This window comes from Fistularia commersonii, chromosome 2 (genome assembly GCF_037954325.1).
Source record: "Fistularia commersonii isolate RoL2024-O1a breed Wild chromosome 2, RoL_Fcom_v1.0, whole genome shotgun sequence".
NCBI lineage: Eukaryota > Metazoa > Chordata > Actinopteri > Syngnathiformes > Fistulariidae > Fistularia > Fistularia commersonii.
This window is the reverse complement of record NC_141285.1, coordinates 14709792-14736815: the sequence shown is the minus strand read 5'-3', so window position 1 is coordinate 14736815 and position 27024 is coordinate 14709792. Positions and strand designations below refer to the sequence as shown.

General features: G+C 40.6%; 1 protein-coding gene and 1 long non-coding RNA gene across 7 annotated transcripts; one reads left to right on the top strand and one right to left on the bottom strand.

The window, feature by feature from the left end:
• Window positions 1-1529: 1529 nt before the first annotated feature.
• ldb1a (LIM domain binding 1a) lies at window positions 1530-26163 on the bottom strand. Of its 6 annotated transcripts, none has more exons than XM_086169604.1 (12): window positions 25849-26163; window positions 23533-23633; window positions 8611-8713; window positions 7987-8031; window positions 7682-7757; window positions 6535-6637; window positions 6270-6442; window positions 6070-6192; window positions 5908-5985; window positions 5671-5794; window positions 5326-5468; window positions 1530-3304 (listed from the first exon to the last, which is right to left on the bottom strand). In XM_086169604.1, exons 2-12 carry the CDS (start codon window positions 23558-23560, stop codon window positions 3251-3253), a joined length of 1050 nt encoding a protein of 349 aa, XP_086025730.1. In that variant the 5' UTR covers window positions 23561-23633; window positions 25849-26163; the 3' UTR covers window positions 1530-3250. The 6 variants fall into 6 exon arrangements, with proteins under 6 accessions (XP_086025730.1, XP_086025722.1, XP_086025686.1 ...); XM_086169596.1 differs by having other exon boundaries at window positions 5320-5468; window positions 25849-25986; XM_086169560.1 differs by lacking the exon at window positions 1530-3304 and adding an exon at window positions 3818-4169 and having other exon boundaries at window positions 5320-5468; window positions 25849-25986.
• Window positions 21198-22451, top strand: LOC147236484 (uncharacterized). Its single transcript, XR_015107277.1, has 3 exons — window positions 21198-21357; window positions 21862-21972; window positions 22309-22451. It is a non-coding gene; the product is annotated as an uncharacterized LOC147236484 (long non-coding RNA).
• Window positions 26164-27024: the final 861 nt, after the last annotated feature.

The window sequence follows — 27024 nt, the reverse complement described above, 5'->3', positions numbered from 1 at the left end:
TCCACTTTTTAAGTGTAAATTTGTATATTTGTGAACAGCAACAAATAAAGACAATGACCGAAGCATGTCAGCTACCAACTGAGCATACAATTAAAAAAAAAAAAAAAATCTTCTTAATAAAGCATACTTACAATTCCATGTTGTGTCAAACTTCAGCTTGTTGAGTACTTTTTCAATGTAGTGATGTAGTTATATCAAATGCTCAGGAAAAAAACAGGTCATCTCCAGGATGACAATGGCTATTGTCACAAAGTCAGACAAATTTACTGTATCACTTTTCAATCTGCTGCCACCATGGCTTTTGTTATTACATCTAGTCTGACCAAAGACCAAGGGGAAACTGGCAAGATTTAGGTCATAGTGTGAAATTCCTCCTTTTGACAATTTGATGTTTATCATTTCACATAAAGAGCAGCAGAGCCTTGTTTACTCAATCTCAGGTTGTTCTTATGTGATGCTGTTCACAGCTCAGCAACAGCTTGCATATCAGAAACAAAAGCTGTTTTCTATTTGTGACTTCTGAATCTACAGCTATTGACAGTTCAAACTTTAACAAAAAAAGCCAATGACAGACTGGCAATTAATTTTCATTCGAATTTATTTTTTATAGATACTTACTAAAGAAAAAAATGTTAGAAATTCAGAAGTAAAAGAAGCAGACACACAGAGCAACTATCGATTCTCAACTCTCTGTGTTGTTGCATTACCATCTAGTGATCCAGCATACCAGGGTAAGCTGCTAACGTAACCTGTTAACACCAGGGCTTAACCGGTGAAGTCCTGCAGCATTTCTGCAAGGTTGGAATTTAAACACAACTGCCTACATATCAGCGAAAATTAGAAGGCAACATGACCGCCTGCGGGCTGCACGGTGGTTAGCGCTTCAGCCTCACAGCACGAACGACTCTGGTTCGAGTCAAACAAGGGGACCTTTCTGTGTGGAGTTTACATGTTCCCCCCGTGTCTGCATGGGTTTCCTCTGGGTTCTCCGGTTTTCTCCCACAGTTCAAAATCACACCGCAGGTTAATTGGACAAAATTGGGAAAATTGCCCCAAATAAGTGAGTGTCTGTGTATGTGGCCCTGTGATGGACTCGCGACCAGTCTAGGGTGTACCCTGCCTCTTGCCCGATGATAGCTGGGATAGGTTCCAGCTGCAACCCAGAGTATACAGTTATTTACAGTAGTCATTTTGGCAGACACTTTTATCCAAAGCGACTTACAGTGGAGATGCCAGGGATTGAACTGAGCTACATGTTCACATATAGTGCAGGTCAAGCAGCAGACGATATATAGATGACTGCCTGTTTTTGTAATGAAAGACTTTATGACAGGCAGCTCAGTGAGACCCCTGCTGGACACATTACTATTAAGGCCCTTTGATGAGGAATCATTTCGGAGGGGTTAATACCAGACATTGACACAGCGGATTGTTGCGAATTCCAGTAACACATCAAATAATTTCTAATTAACTGCTTGTGATCTGATTTGAAATTTCTGTATAGAACAAATACATGAGTACAGTAATGATTAAAAGGGTTCAATACATTTTTATTTCATTTCATGAAAGGTTGCACTGTTACAGCAACTTTCCAGCATCTGAAAAAAACAAGGCTTTTCATCAATGACTCACCATGAAAGACAGTTTCACAGGAAAAAAAGACAACTTGGAGGTCAATAAAATATTTTCTCTAAATGTGGTAATTTATTTAAAACTGTGCATCCGATATATTTTCAGATGGACCAGAAAACCTACAACAGCAAAAAATAGCTATTAAACATCTCTTGAATGTGAATCTATTGAACCATTGTGAAGGTCAAGCCAGATTAACTCAGGAGCTGCATGACAAAAAAAAAATAGTCATGGATCAACCCTTACCTGCATTAACTGACTCAACAGACCCACAAAATCCTCCATATATTATCATGAGCACTGTACATGTGGGTTGGAACTAAACAGGAAGTCAGTACATAGAAAAATAAATACAGTTTGCTAAAATGAGGGAAAAAATCTTTTATCAGTGATTGTACATGATTAAAAATCACGTTTTAAAAAAAACTTTTAGGAAGCTTTTCATCTCTTTACATTAGATTGAATTTCTCATAGTTCTAGGGAGGAATACATAGAATAACTTTTACAGAAATTACTACCTAAAAATATACAAGCACAGACACAAACATGAGGGGTAAAGCCAACAAATGATGCTTCATAAAACAAACAGCGCAGTGTAATCAGTATCTAAAGAATCTTTACATGTAGCTCCTTGGTCTGCAGCTTTCTTAATTGTGGTTAAAAACATTTCTGGGAAACTTAAGTTAATACAAAAGTCTTTTTTTTCTTATTTTACAATCCTTTCAAAATGTGGTTTTAAAATACTTTGAGTAGCAAATTTGAGAGGTTTCTTGTTATGCTCTCAAAAGAGAGCATCCCCAGATAGAGAATTCAACACAACGCTAACGTTCTGCAATGAAGACAACAGATCCAAACCAGGCGCATGTTTTAGAGAAATTTTAGGGAGAAACTGGTATCCAGTGTTGCTGCTATAAACTCACACCGAATGGGATGTAGTATACATTTAAAACACTAGCCTTGTTCCTCCCTACCTTTTTTTTCTAGTACTGGAGCCAGTGGACCTCATGACAGTGTGTAGTCAGACACAGATGGATGACATCAAGCATAGATTTACATGAAAGTTATAACCATCACAATAAGAATGATCTAACAGCAATACTTACACATTAATATACTGCAAGTTTCAGATGTTGTACAGTTCATACATTAGCAATAATATAAAAAGAAAAAAAATACACCGTCAATTCATAAGAAAAATAGATTGGAGTTAATAGTGAAAACAGTGCAAAGAATATTCTGGGGTGTTTTTGTTTGCTTGCTTGTCTGTTTTGTTTTTTTTAGAAATTGTTTACAAAATTAAAAAAGAAAAATCAAAATAAGTCTAAAACATAGAAAATGAAACACACTTCTGTAGCGTCTGGTGCTCTGGTCCAGACATGCTGTGTACCACCTCTTTGCTGTACCTTGATGTTTATGTTGGAGCTGAAGGTGAGTGTGTGTGTATGTATGTATGTATATATATGTGTGCGTATATGTATGTTTATATATATATGGATGTGTGTGTGTGTGTGCGTGTGTGTATGTGTGTGTGTGTGTGTGTGTGTGTGTGTGTGTGTGTGTGAGAGAGTGTGTGTGTGTTGGTAGATGGTTGAGTGTTTAAGTTTTAGCGTAGTGGTTCTCAACTCCGGTCCTCAAGCTCCGGCACTGTACAGGTTTTTGTTCCAACCAGGTCCTACAAAAACAAATAATTGAAGTTTTTAAAAAATTGATGAATTTTTTATACTAAGAGTAAACACAGTGTTCTGCAGCCTGCAAAAAAAATAAGTTAAATAAAAGCGTAGCATTTCTTTCCTATGTCACGAGCACAGCAGAAACAATGAGGTGCGTCTATCAAAACGCACACCTGAGAGACCCGAGGTTGGAACAAGAACCCACTGACACGGTGGCCATGGTGAGCACTCGGACAACAGGACATGTCAACTCTGGCTTAAACAATGTGGTGAGCAATAATCGGGGTAAAGAAACCAAAACACAGGCTGCCATCCCACAAGTCTCACCACATCTCTAAGAGGACTGATGTGAGCAGAGAAGACAAGGGCCATGGGTGAGCACCACTGAGCAAATGCAATATTGTGAGGGAGCGAGGCTGTTTTCCTTCATGTGACAGCTAAGCGCTCATTCAAGTACATCAACTATCATACTTTTCCCTAACCAGTCTGCTTGGCTTTCAAATAACAGGTTGGCAAAATAAAGAAAACAAAACTGAACACAAGTGCTCCGGGCCCCCTGTCCCTGTCTCTTCCCGCTATTACGTTGGCTCAGGTGGATCCCAGTAGTTCATGCATTGAAAAGGGGCTGGCTGGGACCTCAACACTCTATTGGGATGACTGGGAGTCATTCTTGCTCTCCTGACTGGAAGGAGTCTTGTTGTTCCAGGGTGAGTGTGACCCCAGTGCAGGGGAGCTGTTGAAACTGTCCTCATCTTCCAGGCCATTCGCCCCATCGTACTGTGTGTTCTCCAGTCGTGTGATCAGACGCTCGTCCTCGTCACCAAACTCCCCTCCCATCAGAGTGGGCTCTCCCACCATCATCACGTCCTAAAGGGGACAGTAAGGGCCGGTACATATTATCCCCATAATACAGGGGGTGGGCGGAATGACTGGCTTTGTAGACGAGTTGCAACTACAGTATGTAAGAGATTTTTGGGTTATGGTCTAATCCAGATATACTCATGTATGTGATATTTGGAACAAATTTTACAGAATTCAAAATAAAGCTATATTAAGTCAGTAATTTTGGCCAAAGGGATTGTAAACATGTAGAAATATCAGCGCCCTCTTAATATGACCCCAATTAGTGTGGGACAATGGGTAGTTCCTCGAGTATCAAACAGGGTCAGCTATCCAGACAGCTCAGCAGTCCATATGGCCCTGAGACCCTTCCCCTGTTCCAAGAACCTGGGTTGAGGGCCATCCCTATAAGCCAACAGTGGGCATCCCTGATCCTTGAGTGCTGCAACACAGGGAAGGTTTCATTCCACCTCGGGTCTCTTTCGCTCAGTCGACCAACCAAGTAAGCCAGCAGTGGTGTGTCAAACGTGTGCTCTGATAAGCTTAGAAGTAACTCTGGTGAATCAGGCTGATTAAGAGAAACTTAACTGTTCCAACAGAAAACCAGAGCAAGGTAGACCAACTCCATGGACCAAAAATGTATGATATATGCATCAATGAGCTATTCCAATCAATAATACCTCCTCTATATATCCATTAGCCTGTGGCCCCAGGGACTGCCCATCACTGGTTCAGATCAGGGGGGGTCTTACTTACTCAATCTATCTATCACATAGAATTATGGCCCTTCCACCCACCACCCAATTATAACTCAATACAAAAACCTGCCACCAGACACAGCCTAAAGCTACCTCTATCCTGACCTGCATTTAAACCTCCGCCAACACATTAAATACTGCAGCTACCGCCTGACACACACACACACACACACACACACACACACACACACACACACACACACACACACACACACACACACACACACACACACACACACACACACACACACACACACACACACACACACACACACACACACACACACACACACACACACACACACACACACACACACACACACACACACTCCAATTTCACCTGCTCTACCCTATCTTCCCATACCTTCCCTAACTCTACTCGGAGGTGCAAATATAGTTCGAATAGATGTAATGCTTACAGGTACCTGGCTGGAGAGAGAAAAGCTGTTAGCTGGACTCTTCTTTTTGCTGTTGCTGTTGTTATTGCTGCCTCCGCCAGAGCTCACAGTGCTCCCACCGGACACCTTCCTTTTCCGCCGTTTATTTGGTGGTTGTCTGGCTGGCTCAGCTATAAGTGCATAAAATACCATGAGTAATGACATCAAAGAAATTAAATCTCCAGGAATCAGATGAGTCTTTGCCTACAAGTTACGGTCAAAGATTTGGCACACAATGGGAGTTAGACTTCAATTGGATGAAGAATTAGAACTGACATTTAGGAAACAGTCATGACATCTATTGCCAGTAAGAACAACTACCACTGCTTTTACCTGGAGGTGCTACCATTCTCTGCCACTTCTGGAAAAGACAGGTCTTCAAACAGTCTCTGGGGCTCAAACTGTAGGTCTTATGTCTGGACATTAGCTCTTGCATGGGCTCCAATATCACACAAAGCTTTGAGAAGAAAAGATGTGCAGAAAAATATAAGTGTAAGCAGGATGTTATTTGTGCAATTTAAGGGACTCCAGTTACAAATTGAGAAGCATGATAGTGAGGTACTTTCTTACACGGAGGTAGTTGAGTGTGGAGTTGGACAGCCCACATCTGGTGATATTTTTAGCTAGCTGGTCTAGCATTTGCGGATCCTACATTAAGGAATTAAAGAGATACTGTATGAGGTCAATTTAAAAAGGTGCACTAGTGAGTGTTTCATATATTAAAACACCTACATGCATGGCCAAAATGCTCCTGGGGAGGACCTCTCTGTGTTGTCTAATGCTGAAGTGCCACGTTTTGATCCTCATCATATCATCAAACATGAACTCCAGATAAAGACGGCCCTCTACACAAACCTAGAATAAAAAAAGAGGACAGTCAGAAAAATCACTTGTGACAGAAAGATCATATGTTTTGAGGAGATAGTAACTACCTGTGTAAACATAGGTTTGCCATTCTGAGTAACCATAGTGCACTGGTCACAGTCAAGAGATACAAAGTTACTGTGAAAGGACTCCTTTGGATGTTTCAAGACATAGAACAGTTCTGTGGCACCCCCTTCAAAGATACTCCGAAAGTATCGTGGAATCAATGTCCTGCCAATGGCTGAAGACATAAAAAAATAGGCATATTGTTGAATATCGAAACATATCAATACAAAATGACTCAAATAATTACATCTTTAAATTATTTCTTACTGTATCTTTTGGGTCCATCTTCCAGGCAGAAAGTTATGGTGAGCATTGCATCATCTTCAAAAAATTCAGTGGTGAAAGCATCCCACCATAGATTGTCACAGTCCTAAAGGAACACCCATCATTGACATATTACTTTATTGCACTCCAATTTACTTTTTCACAATATTACCAGAAAAAATTATGCACTGATAACAAATGTAAGTATTCAACACTGACCAAAAGTTTTAGGAGAAGAACGCAGTCAATTATGTAAAAACACAACTACTTTTACAAGATGATATAATAATGAATAATAACACTTGCAGGACAAACAATGATTAGTATCATCTGAAATTCAAAAAATTTTTCACATCCTGTTTTCACTTTTTTTTTTACATAAAAAAAGACAGACTTGGAATAAATATCAAGCCTTTTTTGTTTCACGTAAATTCTTTGCAATTTCTTAATGATCTACATATCATAAAATGTAAAAGGTCTTCAGGAATTTTTTGTATGCACTGGCAATATAACTTATCATGCAGGTTCTCATACTTTATGATAGATTTAAGCCTGTAAATGCATAAACTGCTTTAACAGCATTTTTCATAATCATTTTTATGCTCCTCTTTTCGTTCCCACTGGCAATATTACGATTTAAAAAAAATGCAAAATGGGTGCTGCTGTCACTTGTATCTCTAATGTTAAAATGATTTCAAATTGCTCTTCTTTTTTTTCTTTTAAAGAAATTAACTCTCTAAATTGAGGATGATGTAATCTAAATAAAACGACATTACATTCCCCCCTAATGTCTAGGAGTAAACAGTAAAGTAAAAGTGTTGCTTATTTCAGCTATTCGGCTGCACTCTCAGGCATGTAAACAGTTGGCACTCCAACTGCGTTTTAGCCAGGTTGATCAGATAATCCTATTAGAGCCTGAATGTAAATTGAGTCAGAGCGGTCTCGGGATTAATTTCCCACAAAATCCCTAGCATGGTTGGCTACAAACAAACAGCAGATGGGACAAAAAAATCTGAAAGCATGGCAACAGTACATAATTCAAAGAAGCTGATAACTGTGGCACTATTGACAGCAATGTCAATCAATGCTATATTTATATATTTGACAGAATTGATACTAATCATTAGGTGAATTACCAAGCATCTCTCACCTCTGTCCAGTTCTGTAGCCTTTTGTTCAGCTCATAGATTCGGTAGTCTGTCTGATTTCCATAGGGTGTGGGTCTCCTGAAACAAGAAACTGGGTTTTTAACAAACTGCTATTGAAGCTGCTTCTTGGCCTCCGAAACACCAGCAGTGTAAAAAGAAAGGGTACCAGCCTCAAACATGTTAGTTATAAGGAATTATTGTCATCCCAGTTTTGAACAAAAAGAAAGAATCAATTTGGAAAAAAATATATGCTGTATTAACCATTTTTTCAAACCTGAAAATATAAAAATGAAGTAATTTAACTTACCCCATTCCTGGCTCCATGTATGAAGGAGGATACATGGGTGTAGGCCTGACAGAAACAGGGAAACAGTATCACAGAAATGTAAGAGACATATTGCTCCAATTTTTTCCAATAATTCTGTCTTCGCTGCTGAAATACTGAGTTTCTCAACAGTTGGTCAAGCAAAAGACCAACCATGGGTTCTGCACAAGAAGCAGAGCACAATGGAAAGGGTGCCAAAAAAGGAAAAAAAAGACTTACTCAGACTTGCATCAAATAAGGTATGATCAAGCAGCACCACAACACTAGCCACATTGGGGTAACAGATCTCTAGTATGTATTCTTGAGACAAACCACCTCCCAAACAAAAATTAAATTAAATTACAAAAAAAATAAAAAATAAATAATTGTTCGGAAAAAAAATATTTAACAACAGAAAATAGACTGTACTTTACAAATGTCAATTTGTGATTTAAAGGTCAAAAATACTTAGTAATTTAACAATAAAATTATAAGTTGAGAATAGAATAACAGCATTTATGTTTAAAAAATCTCAATAATTGGATGGAAAATACATGCTCACAAATTATTAGTTTCCATTAAACCTTGAAATTTTTACACAATTTTAGCAGAGCAAATCAGACATACCCCACATCTCTGTCCAGCATAGCGCCTGGGTGGAAGGGGGGAAAGCTGCCACCGTTGGGGGGCTCCTTAGGAGAGTACAGCTTGAATGACTTGGACGAACAGCCTGCACACAAGCAGAGCAGAGATTTAGAGGATACTTAAGATTATTTAGGGCTAGCTCATTCAAATCACGTAATCACTGAAGTAATCTAACTTTGGATGTGTTGTTGTGATTTACTCAAAAGCACATCACCTAAAATTATTTATTGATACTGTGATAATCTAATGCACCTTCAATCTGATGAATGGACTACGTTTATCTGAGTGATGGCAAAAGTGCATTACTTCTTAGACGGCAGAAATGCCACAATCACAAGGAAAAATACGAATCAATGTGTCCATAATAGTGGCATTTTTTACTGGATATGTTGGAATGCTTATTATCATATTAAATAATAATTATTATATATCATTACACATGAAAAACACAGAAAAAATAGGACATTTAATATTAACATAACCCTCATAGGTGGAAAGATATGTAATTTGTGAACAACTTTCATTAAGTTAATTGTCACAATTCATTTGTGTATTTTGCTCTGCATTGTGAATGTTTGTCTACCCCTCTGGTTGCCTCTACCCATCCCCCTCTCCCTCCCACTCGCTGCCCTGGTTGTTGTTAACCCTTGTCTGCCCAGATAAGGCATTCATGTTCAAACAACTAAGGGCACAGGGAAAACATCTATTCTTCATCTCTAAGAAAGGAGACCCCAGACAGGCATCAGCTGCATGTAATTACGTCTTACTAAAGATTTTAAATTCCACTGATCAGTGGTAAAATCTGTCATTTAGGAAATACTGTCTGTAGGAATTCAGCATGGGCTTAATTCAACAATACCAATCCGAATACATTTATAGACATTATCATTATTAACTATTTCAAGAAGTTACAATCTAGGGAAAATAAACATTTACGGCAATGTCTTCATGCAGATAATCCTTTGCTAGCCAAAGTAATTTCTGTTTCTAGAGATGTTTATGATTCCCCTACTTGGACATTTACTACTATCAACAAGCACCTCAAAACAGCACCATGTTGATTTTTATATCTGTCACAGTGCATGCAAAATAGATTATATGACTCTATATTCAGAAATGCAAAAGGGACAACCAAAAAGACAGACCAGCAGGAGCTTAAACATGGATAACAACCAAGCCACACCACAGCAAGATCAAACCTAGCTGACATGTGTTAATCAGTCACACTGGGTTAACGGATGAGGAAGGCCCATGGGCAAAGGCCTTGTTTTGTTTTTCCAGTTCAAGATGAATGACAATCGAAGTCTTGAGCAGTGGTTAAGCAAAATTGAGTGTCCTGTCATCCTTTATTTATCATTCATTTCTCCTTTAAAAACTACTTATTTTACAAGGGTATTGGTCTTTCTTGTTTTCATATTAGTGTCATAAAAGGTCAGGCCCTCATCAATAGTGATACTCAATAAGTGGTAATCAAGCAACCAATAATTGTTCTCAATGAAATCTCTGATTTACAGACCCAAAACCACAAAATCTAGCTTCTTCCTACAACACCATGTCGCACTAATAGGCAGAAGACAAACCAATTATCAATCACAATTCTTTGGCAAGTCTGTCTACAAACACTATAGGAAAACAAACAAGACTATCTACACTCTTCTAATATGAGATGGTGATAAATTGGCTGATATCCTCAACAAACAGATGAAGACACAAATGGAAATACTTTCATGGAATCGTTTGCCAGCAATGACAATGATGAGGGCACCACATATATATATCAGTCACCACAAATGTCAATATTAAGCAAGAAGAGATCCAGACAACCTACAAGAGCTACATCCAAACCAAGCTTTGGGTCGGGGACGTGACTAATTTAATACGTGATCCCAATTCCTGCCGCTATTTTGACGCTATATTATTCTTGATTGTGACTCTTATGATGAACACATAACAGTATAATCAGGAGGCACCCTACGAGGTGGGAGAAATGCTACAAACAACTGCTCATGTTTAGTCAGAATGCAGAGAAACCGGAATCGGACCAAAACCAGAACGCATAAGACATAACTTTTAATGGTACAGGTTAGTCCGCCATAACTGATCACCGCAAACAATGGAGATGCATCCGGGCAGATGATGAGATGGGCTTATAGCTTATAAACAATCCAAATAAGGTGAAAACTCTTGAACATACTCGTATATTTTAGTTATGTTAGGGCATGGCCCGGGCAGTGGGCATCGCATGGCGGATTAAACAGGAAGTCAAAATTTCTTTAATGTTCAAGGCCGGGCATAAACTGAACCGCAGGGCCGCATTCATTAACCGCTGAGCAGATGCCATTGCTAAGCTATTAACCTTGTTGCTACATCACAACCTTATCACTGCGATACGCGCGGACTTCTCCATCCGTTTAGTGGCTTAATGGGAACCAATGGTGTTGCTTGACTGTGTGGCAATAAGTGGGAGTTACCTGCAGAGAATGGATCGCGAATACGCGGTGTTGCTCAACACCCTCGCTCGGTGCTTCTAGCCAGCTAGCCTCGCTGCTAGCCGGAGAGGCTGGACGGCGAAACCCCAGCAGCTCCGTCGTTTAGAAATAAACTCCGATAACCGCCCACAGGACCGATTGCGTATGTAACTAAATCATTCCCTATGAATTTAAAATACGGTACTGCACTGTTTTAGCTAACATTTGAATATGTGAACTGTCCAAGCTAATCTCCTACCAACATTACTACAGGACCCTTTGTTCCTGCCAGTCGGTTGAGACTGGAACAAACACAAACCACGCCTCCACTAGGCTTCTCCGCCTATCTCGTCACTTATCACTTACATTCACACACACACACACACACACACACACACACACACACACACACACACACACACACACACACACACACACACGCACACACACACACACACACACACACACACACACACACACACACACACACACACACACAAACCTGCAGTCGTAGGTGTGTGGCTTTAAGGATGAACAGTTATTGGATCAGTTTTTTCATAGCAACAGGTTACATACTTTTGAGCACCAAATGAATAAAATCAGAGGTTTAACTTTAAAAACCGGGCTATGCATGCAGTATAGGATTTCAAACTTTGTGGCAACGTGGTATTCTCGCAATCCGCTTTGAGCAACACTGTCAAAACAAAGCAGAGGACACTTTTATAAGATTAACTAAACTGTATTGCATTTTTGGTGAAAATCCTCTTTCAACACTAATCCAGTCCCCTTTTGGTTGTTGGCTGGAATTGGGTAAAGTTGTTTTTTATTATGGGACTGTGATTGGCCATCATAAAAAATATTCTTGATTCTAATTTGGGGGTAATTCAACTAAGAAACTCCTATTTTTTTTTTTTTCATCTGTGAGGGTATGCGTTGCCACTTCTTTTGTTTAGTTAAATATATAGTTAGATATATTTCAAAACCAGTAATTAGACAGTCCCTTGGGTTAATATGATTAATAGAACAGCATTTTTTTTTTTCTTTTTTGTCACATTCAGTTATGCATACAGCGCAACATCAGCTAAATTTGACCACTGCATTTAAACGATCATGGACGAACCATGAGCAGAAGGCAGCCACTGGGCAGCATCAGGGGGACAGTTAGGAGGTCAGTGTCCTGGTCAAAAACATTGGAGCATGCACGGAGGAGACGGAAATCAAACAAGGAATGTTCAGTTCAAAGGACGACTGCTCTTCAGTTCTGAACTGACAAGATTTGCTAAAAAATACTATTGTCTGAATGACAGAGAACCTTCCCAGGCACACGCAAAGCTCTGCTGTCATATCATTTTAGTCTCGCGATTTGAGGAAAGAACTCAATATTTCATAGATATTGGTATAAATAATTCAAGATCTCCGGCAGCTAATCCCGAAAAGCTGTTGTATCTTGTATTTTAAAAATATTCTCAAAGAAGAAAAAAAAAAGAGACCTTTATTGTTGCATTCAGTAAGACTACTGCATTTAACCCATCGTGGATGAACCATGAGCAGAAGGCAGCTACTGAACAGTGCCAGGGGAGCAGTTAGCAATTGAGTGTCTTGCTCAGCAACACTTTGTTGGGTAGGAGGAGCGTGGGAATGAGACCACGAATATTCAGTTCCAAGGACAGCCACTCTAATCCCCTGTACCATGCTGGGGGGAGGGGTGGGGTCATTAAACATTAGCTCAATTTCAGCATCAATTATGGTTTATTAAAACACAAAAAAGGTAAGAGTGATTAAAAGTACATATTTGGAGTTTGCATAAAATTCCATCAGTGTATATAACTGCAGTGTATTTCAGATTAATGAACCTTTATTTAGATGTGTAGTGAAGCCGACTTAATTCATCCACCACTTATCCTGCATTCAAGATCACAAGGGTAGCTGGAGCCTATCCCAGCTGTCATCAGGTGAGATGCAAGGTACACCCTGGACTGGTCGCCAGTCAAACACAGACAACCGGTCATTTTTTTTCCCAATTAACCCGCGGCAGTTGGAGGAAACCAACGCAGACACTGGGAGAACATGCAAACTACACACAGAAAGGTCCCCTTGTCCGAGTGGAACCACGGTCCGTCATGCTGTGAGGCTGAAGCGCAAACCACTGCACCACCATGATGGCGCCAATCATGAAACATGTCATATTTCTGTTAGTCTCAACCATTATCTGCATGTTATCCTTGGAAAAGCTCTGCAAGATAGCGTAACTACTAAGCTGATCCTCTCCGATAACATCATATACAGAGAAGGCTATGAGAGATTTGGGGAAAATCTGGCAAAGGAGAGGAGGTCACTCAGGAAGGCCTGGAGGAAGGCTGCGGACAATGAGAAGGAAGGGCTCAAGGCATTCTGGGTCCAAATCAGAGACAGGCTGGCGACCTTGCGGAAGGGCGGAGCGTATCCGAAGACAGAGGAGCAAAAAGGAGAGAAAGAGGGCGAAGTTCTTCCAGGATCCCTTTAAGTTTGCCAGGTGCCTCCTTGAGGAGAGGAAGGATGGGAGGTTGGAAGCCACAGCACAGGAGCTTGAGGAGCACATGAAAAGGCAGCTAAGTTACCATGAGAGGAACATTCCTCTTGGTTCCCCATGATATGTGCCGCGCCGTGCTGAGCCTGAATCTCATTTCAACACGACACCACCAAGGTGGGCTGAGTTCAGGCAGGTGGTAGACAAGGCAAGATCTGCCTCAGCACCAGGCCCAAACGGCATGCCCTACAGGGTATATAAGAGCTGCCCAATGGTACTGAGGCTCCTTTGGAAACTGATGAGAATTGCTTGGAAGACCCAAACCATCCCATCAGAGTGGACCAAAGCAATAACTACCCTCATCCCAAAAGAACAGGATTCCCATAACATCAGCCAGTTCAGGGGAATTGCCCTACTGAATGTGGAAAGGAAGATTTTCTTCTCAGTGGTGGCAAAGAGAATGACCAGCTATCTCCTACAGAACAACTATATCGACACCAGCTGTCAGAGGGCAGGCATTCCAGGTTTCCCAGGCTGCGTGGAACATTCAACCATGATTTGGAACTAGATTCAGACAGTCAAATGTGAAGACGTCCGACCTGCATGTTGTCTGGCTGGATATAGAAAATGCCTTATCACCTTTGCCCTTGAGTTGTCCACATTCCAACCTGTATCCAGAGGCTGGTATTCAACAACTTGAGCAGTTTTCAAGTTTGCTACACCACATAGGAAACAACCAATAGCTGGCATCAGCTTGAGAAAGGCATCGCAATCGGCTGCTTAATCTCTCCCATCATCTTTACAGCAGCCTTTGAGGCGATTCTGATTGGTGGTAGACAGATGGGTCAAGGGCACAGTCAGGCCAACGACTCCCAGCCTTGCCGAGTTACATGGATGATGTAACAAGCTTTCAGCAAACAGCGCCGTGTACTGCCAGGCTCCTAAAGAGGTTGGAAGAACTCCTTGGATGGGCCAGAATGAGAATCAAACCAGCAAAGTTGCACAGTCGCTCAATTCGAAGGGGAGCCAGGAATGACCTCATCTCCTTAACAGTAGACGGAAAAAGGATTCTATTGTTGGCTATCAACCCGTCCAAAGCTTGGGAAGGCTGTATACGGACGATCTGTCTGACACCCATATGCCTGCCACCATCATGCAGCAGCTTACTGACAGCCTGGAGAGGATTGATAAGGGCCACTTGCCAGGGAAGCTCAAGGTCTGGTGCTATCAATTCACCCTCTATCAGCACCTGATGTGGTCCCTGAAGCTGTGTGAGATCAGTAATGAAGATGGATGCCAAAGCTAACAGTTTCATCCACAAACGTCTTGATTTACCTCGAAGCCTTTCCAATATAGGCCTGTTTGGAAAAAGCATACTCCAGCTGCCACTGAAGTCCATCAATCTGGACTACAGACAGGAAAAGGCGAGTCTCGTGTTAGAGCTGAGAGACTCAACTTACCCGTTTGTAAAAAACACCAAGGCGCCGGTTTCGAACAGCACGCAAACGGAAGGCTGAAGAGGTTGTCAACCAGGCAATCAGCAGGCTGATGTACAAACAAGGTGTTGGCAGGACGCAGTCAGGTAGACAAGAAAGGAGAGGAAAGGGCTGGTGATCAAGGAGGTGGTCAGGAGTGAGGAGGAGCAATACAAGTTCAAAGCACTCGGCCATTGGCAGCAAGGATGTTGGACAACTTGGGAAGGAGTAGTCAACAGGACCATCAAGTGGTCCGACATTTGGAAGATTTTTCAAGCAAGTTTCCTAAGTTTCCTCATTCGGGCCATCTACGACACCCTCTCCAACCCTAGCAATCTGAGTCAGTGGTACAGCTCAGAGGAATACTGCCTTTTTTGCAACACCCCAAACCCAAGTTTACGGACATCCTGTCCAGTTCCAAGACAGCTCTGGCTCAGGGTCAGCACAGGTGACGGCACAACCAGGTCCAGCCCACGCTGGCACAAGACCTTGAGGCACAAAGGATGGAAGTAGCCAAGGACTGTCCTCCAAGAACATGGAAGCTGATTCACTTTGTTGGACAAGGGGCTGGGATTTAGAACATCAGCCAGAGGGAGAGATCATCACTGTCTGAATGCAACTGGAACTTAAGAGTGGACCTTGATCAACAGCTCGACCTTGCTGAGACCAGACGTCATGCTGTGGTCCCCCGCAGCCAAAACAGTGATCCTGGCGGAGCTCACAGTCCCTTGGGACTGAGGAATGGAGGCAGCTTTTGAAAGGAAGAGGGACAAATACTGAGAGCGGGCAGCTGAGTGTCAAGAGTCTGGGTGGTCGACCACTATCTTCCCTGTGGAAGTTGGCTGCAAGGGGTTTATCGGAACATCGATCCAGCGCCTCCTTAGATAGGAGTGACCGGGTCAAAACTGTAGAAGACATCCAAGGACTTGGCAGAAGAGGCACAAAGAGTCAGTTTCTGGCTTGGCTGAGAAGAAAGGACATGTCACAGGGGAAAGAAGGGTCCGAGGAGTGGCTGGAAGAGATGGCAGGGAGTTGTCCCTGCCATTGCTCCCCCTAAGTGAGATGCTTCGGGTTTAATACAGCGAAACATCAATGCAGTGTGGTCCCCGGCTGATGACCCTGCAGCTATTCCATTGGACAATGGAGTAGCTTCACCGTCTGACGTGCATCAGGCGGAAACGCCATGCAGGTAGCTCTTACCTGTGTTTTCATCAGGCTCTCAATGAGCTCGTAAAAAATGCATGATTGTATTGGATCTTTGCTATGACACAAATGGTAGGTTGCAAACTGTCTGTTGGGTCTATTGGAAGACAGCTTAATCAGCTGAAGACTCAAATCACTCTGACCACAATTCTGATCCTTTCATAGCCTCATATTATGTAAAAGCATAATCTGTAGCCTCACTTTTAATCAATAACCACTCTGATGTTTATTTGAAGGGCAAAACACCTATTGCGGTCTCTAAGTGCATCTGAAGCTCCATTTGTGAAATACATGAGTTGCCAGTTAGTTAATTATAAAAGGAGTACACAAAGAACTCTTATTGACAGAGCGTGTTTAAATATTTTTAGACCACACTAGAGACTGACAGTGTAAATACCCAATGAAAAGTATCGATTTACAATAACAATAGCAAAAGCATTTTCTATTTAAATCAAATGAGAATAATTGATTATATCGTCTCTGCTTTGATATGGACATTGAACGTATTTTCGCTTCATGTATAAGTCTGTTCTACAGAACATTCTCAAAGATTTCTTTTTACCAGAGTCTTATACAGTACAGTTATTGGCTTCCTCGACCAGCTTGTTTGTGATAGATTTTTCTTAAATTGTTAAAGTCAGATTATTTTTTTAGCCATGAATTATGACTCATCTGATCAAGAGAGTTTCCTGCACATTACTGTGAGGACAAATTAAGCAATATACTATTTGCCTCAATGATATTTCGAGAAACATTTATTTAGCCCAGTAACTGACTGCTGACCTCACCATTATTGACTGGAATTAGAACCCCGTGTGCTGGATAAGCACAAAGGATTATAGATGGTTGGATGGATGAAATTATTTGTATACTACATTTCAAAACAAATCATTAAATGATAGGACTCATACAGCTAGAAGGCACATGCATTTAAACAAGAGACATAAAATGAATGAGATTGAATATTTAGAAGCCATTTAAAATTAGTAGGTGATAAAAAATAAATATTGACATGCTAAAAAGTGTGCAACCTTGATATCCTTGGGCAAAGGATTCCCTCATTACAAGCCATCTATCACCTTCAGTAAAAAAAAAAATGTAACCAATATCTGTAATTGTTGTGATTTGATCATGATATCTGGCCTGAGTCATAATCCTAAATATCAGACTTTGAGGGGTGTTTTTTTTTTTAATTATTATCATTATTCAAAAAGGACGGATTGGAAAATGTAGCCAGGATGTTTGATACACGCACGCACGCCCACCCACACACTATATATATATGTATATCATTTGATTTAATCCAATATTAATCCCTGTTGGGAAATTATCTACACTGTGCCAATCATGGATAAAACATGAGTGGTGGGCAGCTAAAATTTCTCCTGCGGAGCAGTTCGGGGGTTCAGTGTCTTGCTCAATATATATTAAACAGGCGAGGAGGAGCACAGGAATCAAACCACTAACTTTACATTTGGTGCGAAGACGATCACTCCTCGTCTTTTGATATTTCAAGAGCTAAATCAAATAACGTATTACAACACATAATTTCAAAACAGCATGCTGGAACAAAACAAAGGTATATCTTAAATCTTTCCTGACCATAGACCGACGTCTTTTCTGTCTGCGGATCCACATCTCCCTCTGCTGGCAACAGATTTAAATACCCTAAAGATTTTGAATAGAAAGAAAGGTTCATCCGCACTAAATGAAGGCATCCATTTTTTGTTTTGTTTGATAAAGGGATATAACTTCAACTAACTCGGAGATAACCATAATGAACTAATTGCATGCTTATATTTTGAACCCTGGAAAAATCATCAGGAGGACCGCATTTGTATTTCATAAAAATGATGCAGAAAGGCCTGGTGAAATGGGTTGTTATATGATGGAAAAAGGGAATGTTGCATGTTATCTCCCCAGTTTGAGCTTAAGATGTTTTCTTTAGCTCTGGCTATGAATTTAATCAATTTACTTCTGTGAATAACAGGCGTCACATTGAGGACATTTACAACAGTATGATGTAGAGATGTAACATAGAACCACGTAAGACTGACATTAAAAATGTCTTTTTCAAGAGAGGCCAGATCAATCAAGCTGCATAAACAAAGTCACCGCAATACATAGAAGATGATAAAAAACAAGGAAAGAACAAGTATCCTGAATGTGAATTGGTGAAAAAAGCTTGCAATATATACTCAAAGATGAAAATTTTAATGTATGTGCTGAAGTCAGTGCATTTAAAAAGTTTTTTTTTACATAAGCATATGTTGTCGCACTGGAGGTCAGTAAAGTTACTGAATTAGCTTGAAATAATCAGCTTTGCACAGGTGTGTACTAACTTGAGTGAGTTGAGAATTAGTTGTTTTTCCCCAATAAGGTGCTAGTTTTCGAGTAAAGTAACACTACCTCTGATCAAGACAAATGAATGTGTATGTTCAGCTGCGGTAGCAACCGTCTGTCAGAATGTAGTTTTCATATAAAGAAAAGGTAATTATCTCCTGTTGGCCACATTCTGTGGAGGTGAAGAGACAGAGCTTAACTGCTGCATCTGTGAGGACATAATACATATCGGGACCAATCAAAAAAAGCCCAAATCAGGATATTTAATGTCACATATTTATTTTAAACTTTTGAAATGTGCTCTGGGTCTTTTACAAATATATAACAGTGAATAGGCTGATGGTTCTCCTGCACCTCTTAACTCTGTATTGTGCTGAATGACAAATGGAAAGATAAAAATGTACAAATGGGCAGATCATCAGACACTGCCTGACTGGTTCTATGCAACTGCAGCAGGAGGGATTGGCCTGCTGCTAAATCACAAAAATACCATCAGCATCTGCACTACACATATAAGCTATTTATTATTCACAAGAGGATCATCAAAATCTTATCAGTTTGATGATCCATCAGGGAGAAATTCTGTCTCATAAAAAGTTTCAACAGCATCAAAGAAACTACATTTGATACAGTATGCATAAACAAAATATCTCTTTCAGTCCCCCCAACTCACTCTTCCAATTCTTCTTTATGGTTTTGTAAACCTTTAGTTTGAATCATATTGTCTAATGATACCTGTCCTCAGTATTTTCTGTTCTAGGTTGAACAATTATTCATTCCTTTACTAAACAGAGACTATGACTTTTGTGAAAATTAGCTAAACGTAAACATACTTTGTCATATGTTGATATGGAAACAATATTACATTTTACGAGCTGGCAGCTCTCAATTCAACACAAGTCAACCTGTCCTCTGATATTTCTGCGAAACACGTCTTCTTGATAGTCTACGAGACATCTAGCAGGCTAGTGTCCACCATCATTTTGTACAAACATTTTTAAACTCCTCCATGTCAATATAGGCATAATTATCCATATTGAATTCAATTCAATTAATTGCTGTGTGATTTTAAATACATTGGTGAGTTTTCTCAAAATTACTCCAAAACTGATTGTAGTGTATATGAACGTGTGTTTTAAATCCTGCTGTACAAAGTAGAGATTCACTGGAGTCTCAAACCTAGAGGCTTTTTTACAGTTCATGAGATCTCTCTAATCATACTTGTGAACTTCTGCTTTTTGTGCTAAACCCCCAGAGAAGCCAATACACAGAAAGAGAATTCATTACTGGCTTTAACAGAGACCAACTGAGATTAGCTAAAGCTTTCAAATTGCCTGTTGGTTAAAAAAAAAACTTTATTCAACCATTAAGCAAATTTGTTTTGGCCAGTACAGAGAAATTCTGAAAAAAATATATTGCTGGTGATATGCACCTCCAGATTCGTATTGCTGATTTACTTCACTGAAGGGGAGGAAAAAACATGTCAAGGAAACTCTTGACACCTAACTGATACAAGCAATACGGCTGCCAAAAATAAAAAATAAAAAAACACCCATCAACCACAGGAAGCTTGTAAGACTCAGTGTGACAGTTAACTTGCATTTGCCAAAGATAAATTGCAGCAAGTATGTAAATGTCTGCTTGATAGATGGCTTTACTGATTTGATTAGAGTCTAGTTATAATTGATAACAGCCTTTTTAATACAGGCTTTTATTTTAACATCCTGGAAATTGTTAAAATTTCCTTATGAAATAAAGCACAACCTGTGACTCATTTCTCTTAGGAAAAGAAAAGCAGGCGCAATCAGGAACATCATATTGCGGTTTGTTAAGAGTGCCCTACCCAATATTGAGAAACACCGCCTTTATTATACACTACTAGGTTAGACCAATGTACCTGTGTTCTAATATAATATGTCAATAAAAACGTTATATAAGCCTCCCTCATTTGTCACTTCTTCAGTGACAATGGATCAGAACCATCTGCAACATTTTGATGCTCTGAAATAAAACAGTAAAGAAAGATTTCCAGATATTCAAGCAGCTTTGAAATTCTGACAATTGGCTTCATTTGTAATATAAATTATATCAACACAATAAAACAGTGACATTCAATGTCAAATGATGGGCTAATTTTGTCTGAATTTTACAATATCTACGCAGAGTTGACAATTCAAATATTTAACAAAGATATTAATCCAACTGATGGTTCATACTTTTACAAAAACAAAAGCTTTAAATTGTTAGAAGTCACACAAAGCTCTCAGACACTATGGCTGTCCTTGCATCTTTTGTTTTCAGCACATCCCTAATTTAGTCTGAGCACTGTTGATGTCACTTTCTCCTAGTTTCTCATGTACTGAATACACTGCAGCTTACAAACAGTTCACAGATAAATGTGCGCTTTGAATTTGATCACTTTCCCTCCCCACATTCCCTTGTCTCCCCCTTTACAAGGCTGTGTGGCACATGCCAGCTTTCCACTGCCATCCTGTCGGCCTGCCGCAGATGTGACATCACAACAGCTCGTCTCCATTCTGCCCCCACCCCCTGGACTCCCCACCATATCTGTCTCCCACGCATTCCTTCTTTCTCTATGCCTCTGCACACACACAGCCATTTTGATCTTGCAAATAGATTGCAAAGTGAAGAGAAAAGGAAGAAGTTAAGAAGAAGAAAGAGGAACAAGCTATCGCGCAGTAGGATAAAGCTATGGATGTGATGTTGTGCAATGGTAATCAAAAAAGCTGTGGTTGTTAGGCTGCCATCTTAGCTCTGCTTTAAGTCTTTTTTTCTCCAATCAGGAGCCATGTGACTTTCTGCATGAAGTCACACTGCTATTGCTGCAAAAGGCAGTGAATGAGGGATGGGGGACTGACATCAGGGAAGAAAGTGAGAGAAAAAAGGGGCAGAGGGAGAATGGGAGGGGTGAGAGTGTGCTTGAGCGGGTACATTTGAGAATGGGGGGTATCTTCAGCACTCACACAATCTTTTTTTACCATTTAGTCTGAACAAAGGATGTGATTGGCTCTACTGTGTAAGGACAGAGATCCTTCATGTAGGGAACAAAGCCTTAAAGAGGCTGATTCACTCTGAAGTCACAACAACAGCAGGGTTTCAAAACTAGACAGACGGGAGAGGTATGTTATTGTATAGGCTTACATTTTGTTACATGAATACACGCTTATAAAGAAGCTTAGCTGTTCTCCTCTAATATCAAATATTCTTGTGTTCTCAGGTGCAAAATGGCAAAAGGGAGGTGATGTCAAGATAGCAGTGGGTCCATATCTGTATCCTGTGGAAATGTAGGAACATGAGGTGTACTTTTCGTCTACCATCATACAAAAATGTAAACAACAAGCCTTTACATAACATGATTTAAAGTGCGCATGAGGAGAAGAAAACAAAAATGTTGCTCTGTGTGTGTCTGAGGGATTTGCTATCAGCCTAAACTTGCCCAAGCAGGCTTATCATGATGGTTTACGTGTGAGTGTACATACAATGTATTTGCTACATTCCTGAAAGTGTAAACGTGTGTGTGCGTACATGCATCTGTGTGTTTGTGTATTTTAGTTCTCGACATCCACATGGCAAGTCCTATGGTGTACCTCATAGCCTGTGCATCCTTTACAAACGTGCATCCTTTACAAACATGTGGATGTCATTAAATGTTTCTGCTCTACAGTTAACTGTCAACAGAGGGACAGAGGGAGCGTAGGAGCCAGAGGCAGAGACTGGAAAACTACAACAGAAGGGAAGTTGGAGGAAGCAAGACAGCAGACAAGATGAAAGGTCTAAAAAAAGGGCATCAAGCAGTGGTCTCGCTAATATTACTCAATCTGATAGAGGACTGCCAATGAATCATGGCCACCTCATTAAAATGATACAGACACCCTAATTGAATCTCCCCTCTCTAAGATCCTTCCAGCAGATGCTACAATTCAATATCTATCTGTTGCTTGCTCCCTGGTGCTGCATGAAGCTCATCCTCATGGTAACACAACGCACAATTCAACTGTCTCTGTGCATACCTTTCTCACTGGGGTGCTATTAGACAGAAATTTCTCCAAAGTCAAAAATTTTCTAATACTCAAAAAGAGAAAAATTATTATTAAATGTGTCTTAGATGTAAAATACAGAAACACATGGTGGTACGTGGGTATACACACACACACACACATACACACACACACACATATTTTTGAGCGCTAGTGATCAAAATTGCTTGGAAAACAAAAAGCAAATTGAAAACTGCAAAGTCACAATGACAAAGAGCCTCCTCACACTCAAAGTGCTGCTGAACTCCAAGCTAACTCAAGCATTTGTTAAATCTTCTTAAGTGCCTTTATTAATGGATGAACTAATCAAGAGAGACAGGTGTCCGTCCATTTTGCAATGATTTAATTAAAATGCTGATCCAGTTCAAATCACCTCTGGAAAAAGCAGTGGCTATCACCAACTCTTTTGACATTTAAGAAAAATAAACAGGAAACACGTGTTATAAACACATCATTTTATAACAAAGAAGAGAAGCAGCAGAAGACAGAACCGAATCAATTTCTTTCTTGTGTGGACTTACAGTGCTTGAAAAAGAGAGCGAAAGATTCAGCAAGTGAAGTATTGATATCTGAGTGTCTGTACATGGCAAAACCCAAAGAACCATTGATCTGCTGCACAGCAAGCTGGCGTGACTGAGAGCTACTGCTGAACAACTCAATCCTGAAGTGTGGTAGCCTTGTTTTAGGTCATGTGTTGCGAACGCACAGAACCTCACTCTCTCACAGCTTGACGCTGGCCCTCAGTGGTTTTGCAGCTCTTTTACATAACTCATCTTTCTGACAGCACCAGAGACAGACGAGGAAACAGGGGAAAGTGACAGAGAGAGAAAAAGAGACCACTTGGCACTTACCAGGACAAGCACAACCTCCAACAGACATCTTCTCACATGTTGTGCTCTGCTCTGAAAGAAACAGCTGCACTCAGTCCACACACAGCTCACATGGGCTAACTCTGAGGAAAACAACACAGACAGAAGGGTGGAGAGATAAGAGGGAGTGGTACAAAGCAGGGCATGTTCACCAGAACTACACTCCTCTCTCTGTTAGAGACAGGAAGTAGGCAGTGGGGCTTCGGCTGCATCATTAATAGGCATATTGCAAAACAAGTGGGAGGGAAAAGAAAGGCGTGATATAGGAAGAAAGAACCTTAATTGTGTGAAGTAAATAATACAGCATGAAACACAGCGATGTGTGTACGTGTATGGGTGAAAGGAAGAAAACAAGAAGGAGACAATTAGAGTAAAGGAGAGGAAAAAGAGAAAATGCCCAAGGTATGTGTGTGTGTGGCAGTGATGCATCGTCTATTTTTGCCCAGTGCTGCTCTGGGAGATAAACATACTCAGTAGGAGCCCAGAGGCAGAGGGTCATTACTGCCAAACAAACATACATACACATGCACTCTGTCTTGTGTATGTCAGATTTCCATCTCTCTTTCTGCTCCCCTCTCTTGCTCCCTCCATCTGTTTTTGTGCTGCAGAGAGAAGACTAGTGTTAATCACTACAGACAGTATCGATTAAAAATGCAAAGCCCACCTGGAGTGCAGGGACACTCAAGACCCATGGGAAGCAGGAAGAGCATCCACATGCAAATGTACACATGCATAGACTCAGCCTACAAGGTTAAGTGTAAACACCCCTATAAAGACTGTTAGCCCATCAGGTTTGCCATTCCTTTTGCACATTTCACTCTCAATTTGATCATCTCACTCTGATATTAGCTTGACCTTCCTGCAGCGTAGTTGGATGTTATTCCATTTCCTTCCCCTCCCCTATCTCTGGTTTACCATTTCCTCTTCAATCCAGAACTTCTCTCAGTTGATGATGCATATTCCATGAGCCAATGATCTCCTAATCTCATACTTCATCACACAAACCCCAAAACACATAACTGCTTCACATGTGCTACACAGGTGGAGTAATATCTAGAGGTTTGTGAACCTGGTATTGTCAAAGGGATTGACAACACTGCTGACCTGTGACAAGTTGCAGAAATTTCATATCATCTGACAACCTCAGTTACAGTTGACAAAAAAGTATGAATGTGAATATACAGTTTTCAATACTACTTGAGTCCCCAATGATAGGACAAACCGAAGACATCTCTTGTCTGTCACTCACAATGAATATTCTAACAAATGACAAGAAAAGGTCTAACTTGAACTGAGAGCTTACAAGAACAGTCGCTGCACAACAATGAACTGGCAGAATCATCACAGTTAAATATCAAACATGGTGTCAGACCATGTTCACAGGAGTGAGACACAATGAACAACCGAGTGGGTTTCATTTTTCTGTATTTGTCTTCTCCCTTTTTTCATTTCCCCTTGACACACATACATCACTTTCTGTTTTGTCTGTTTCCGCAAGCCTGTCTCTTTCCGACTCTCGCCATATCTTATTTGCTATTTTGTAGCCATTTGATTCTTTGTGCAGTTTGTAGGTCTGGGGTGTATGGATTGAACATTTACATAATACTCAGTTATAGCAAATCATAAAACATGAACAAAGAGATATGACAAAACACAAAGTGGCAGCACCATGCTACAGTAGAGGAGAGGAGGGTTGCATGTATGTGATTTGGGAAATGGCTTCTTTTTACAGGGGTAATTAGGCTCTAAAGCTGAGCACTTTAACACTGGCTGCGCTGTCAGGTAAGCTCTTCTCCCTCTCATCTCAGTCCCTATTCTTGGAAACACAGATTACTGTCCTATCAACACACTTTGCTCAAAGAACTCTGTGAAAAAAACATTTCCCATCTTTTCAGCTCATTTCTCCCCCCTGTGAGGGAATAGAACAGAATGTGTCTAATCGTCCCACAGTGGGGAACAGAGCATCAGTTCCATGACACTAAGTGACGTATCGTAAAGTGCTTGAACACATACTGACTGCCTGAATTACAAAGACATACATATGCTTGTGCACGAAACCCATTCATAGTATGTTGCCTTTAGACAACAGGCAAGAATTTGCTCACATGTACAAAAATGCTTCTTACTAAATTCACAACAGAATGTTTAAAAGGATGCTGAAATCCTTAACTCAGGTGAGTTAACGCTCTCCGCTTATCTCAGCCTTTTGTCTTGTCACTATTTCCTCCAGCTCGATTTATTTCCATTAGTCTCTCTCACAGACAAATACATTCAAACATCATCCATCTCGATGCTTACCTTTGTCTCACTCTTTCTTCTGCGCCCTTACTCGCTCACGAAAGTCTGCCCAGGTCAGACACGCAAAGGAATCCAAGCTGAGCCAGCAGAGAGAAAGGAGGAAAGTGTGATGAGTAGATGCAGATAGGAGACACAAATGGAGGGGGATCTAGCAGTGTGCAAATTGGATGATGAGAAGGAAGAAACGAGGGAAGGAAGGAGGGAGGGAGGAGGGAAAAGGGGGGCAGCTTTCAGCTGCACTGGTATGAATATGACGCAGAGGCAGCAGACAGAGCCACTTCTCCTCTCCTTTCTCCACTCCAGCCCCATCCCTCCATACCCGCTGAGAGGGAAGAGGGGGGGAGAGGGCACTGTATCCATGGCAACGGCAGAGCAGAGTTAGGTAGCAGTTAGTGAGTGTTAGGGCACGGTGAGTCTCTCTCACACAGACAAGCTCATGAGTCTTTCCTCTCCCACAGATGTACAGTACACAGCCTTGAATACACTGCGCTGGAAATGACAGAAAGCCTGGTTGAGCCTATTTTGTGCCAGACACAACTGCACAAGGATTTCACACACTGGAAGTTTACACTGAAATACAAGTGTAAAATAAAAAAGCACTAATAAGATGCAGACGTTATGTATGGGAAACAACATACATACTGATTCTAAACATGGAAATTACTTTTGGTTATCTCACCAAACGCAGTAATTGACAGGACTACTTTTTAAACAAAATGACTACTTGCCCTTTGGGCTTTCCAAGCGCCATACACTATTTTTCAACAGGTGCCACAGAACTCTTTAACTTCTTGCAGTATCATGCTAGAAGTGCATTGTAATATTTCATTTTCCATTTATTTTTGTGCTTATTTTTTAACTATTTTTGTACTCTTCAGTTGTAAATTATACTGTTGAAGTTCTTTACAATTATTTACTTTTAACAACACCTTTTGGGCATTTCACTCATACTCTTCAAGACCTCTTCATAATCATTGGAAAATCTTGTCATAGCAATTAAAACATTTTGGATATTTTCCCCTGCATCCAAGAGGTTTCTTTAATTCTTACAGATGGCAAGTAATATCCAGGTCAAGGGATGGGGGTGGATGCAGATCTGGGTTGCATTGGGTTAGTTCTGCCAAATTTTAGTTGTCGCGAAACAAGTGAAATAGGGCTGGTCACCTGAGTTTGGGT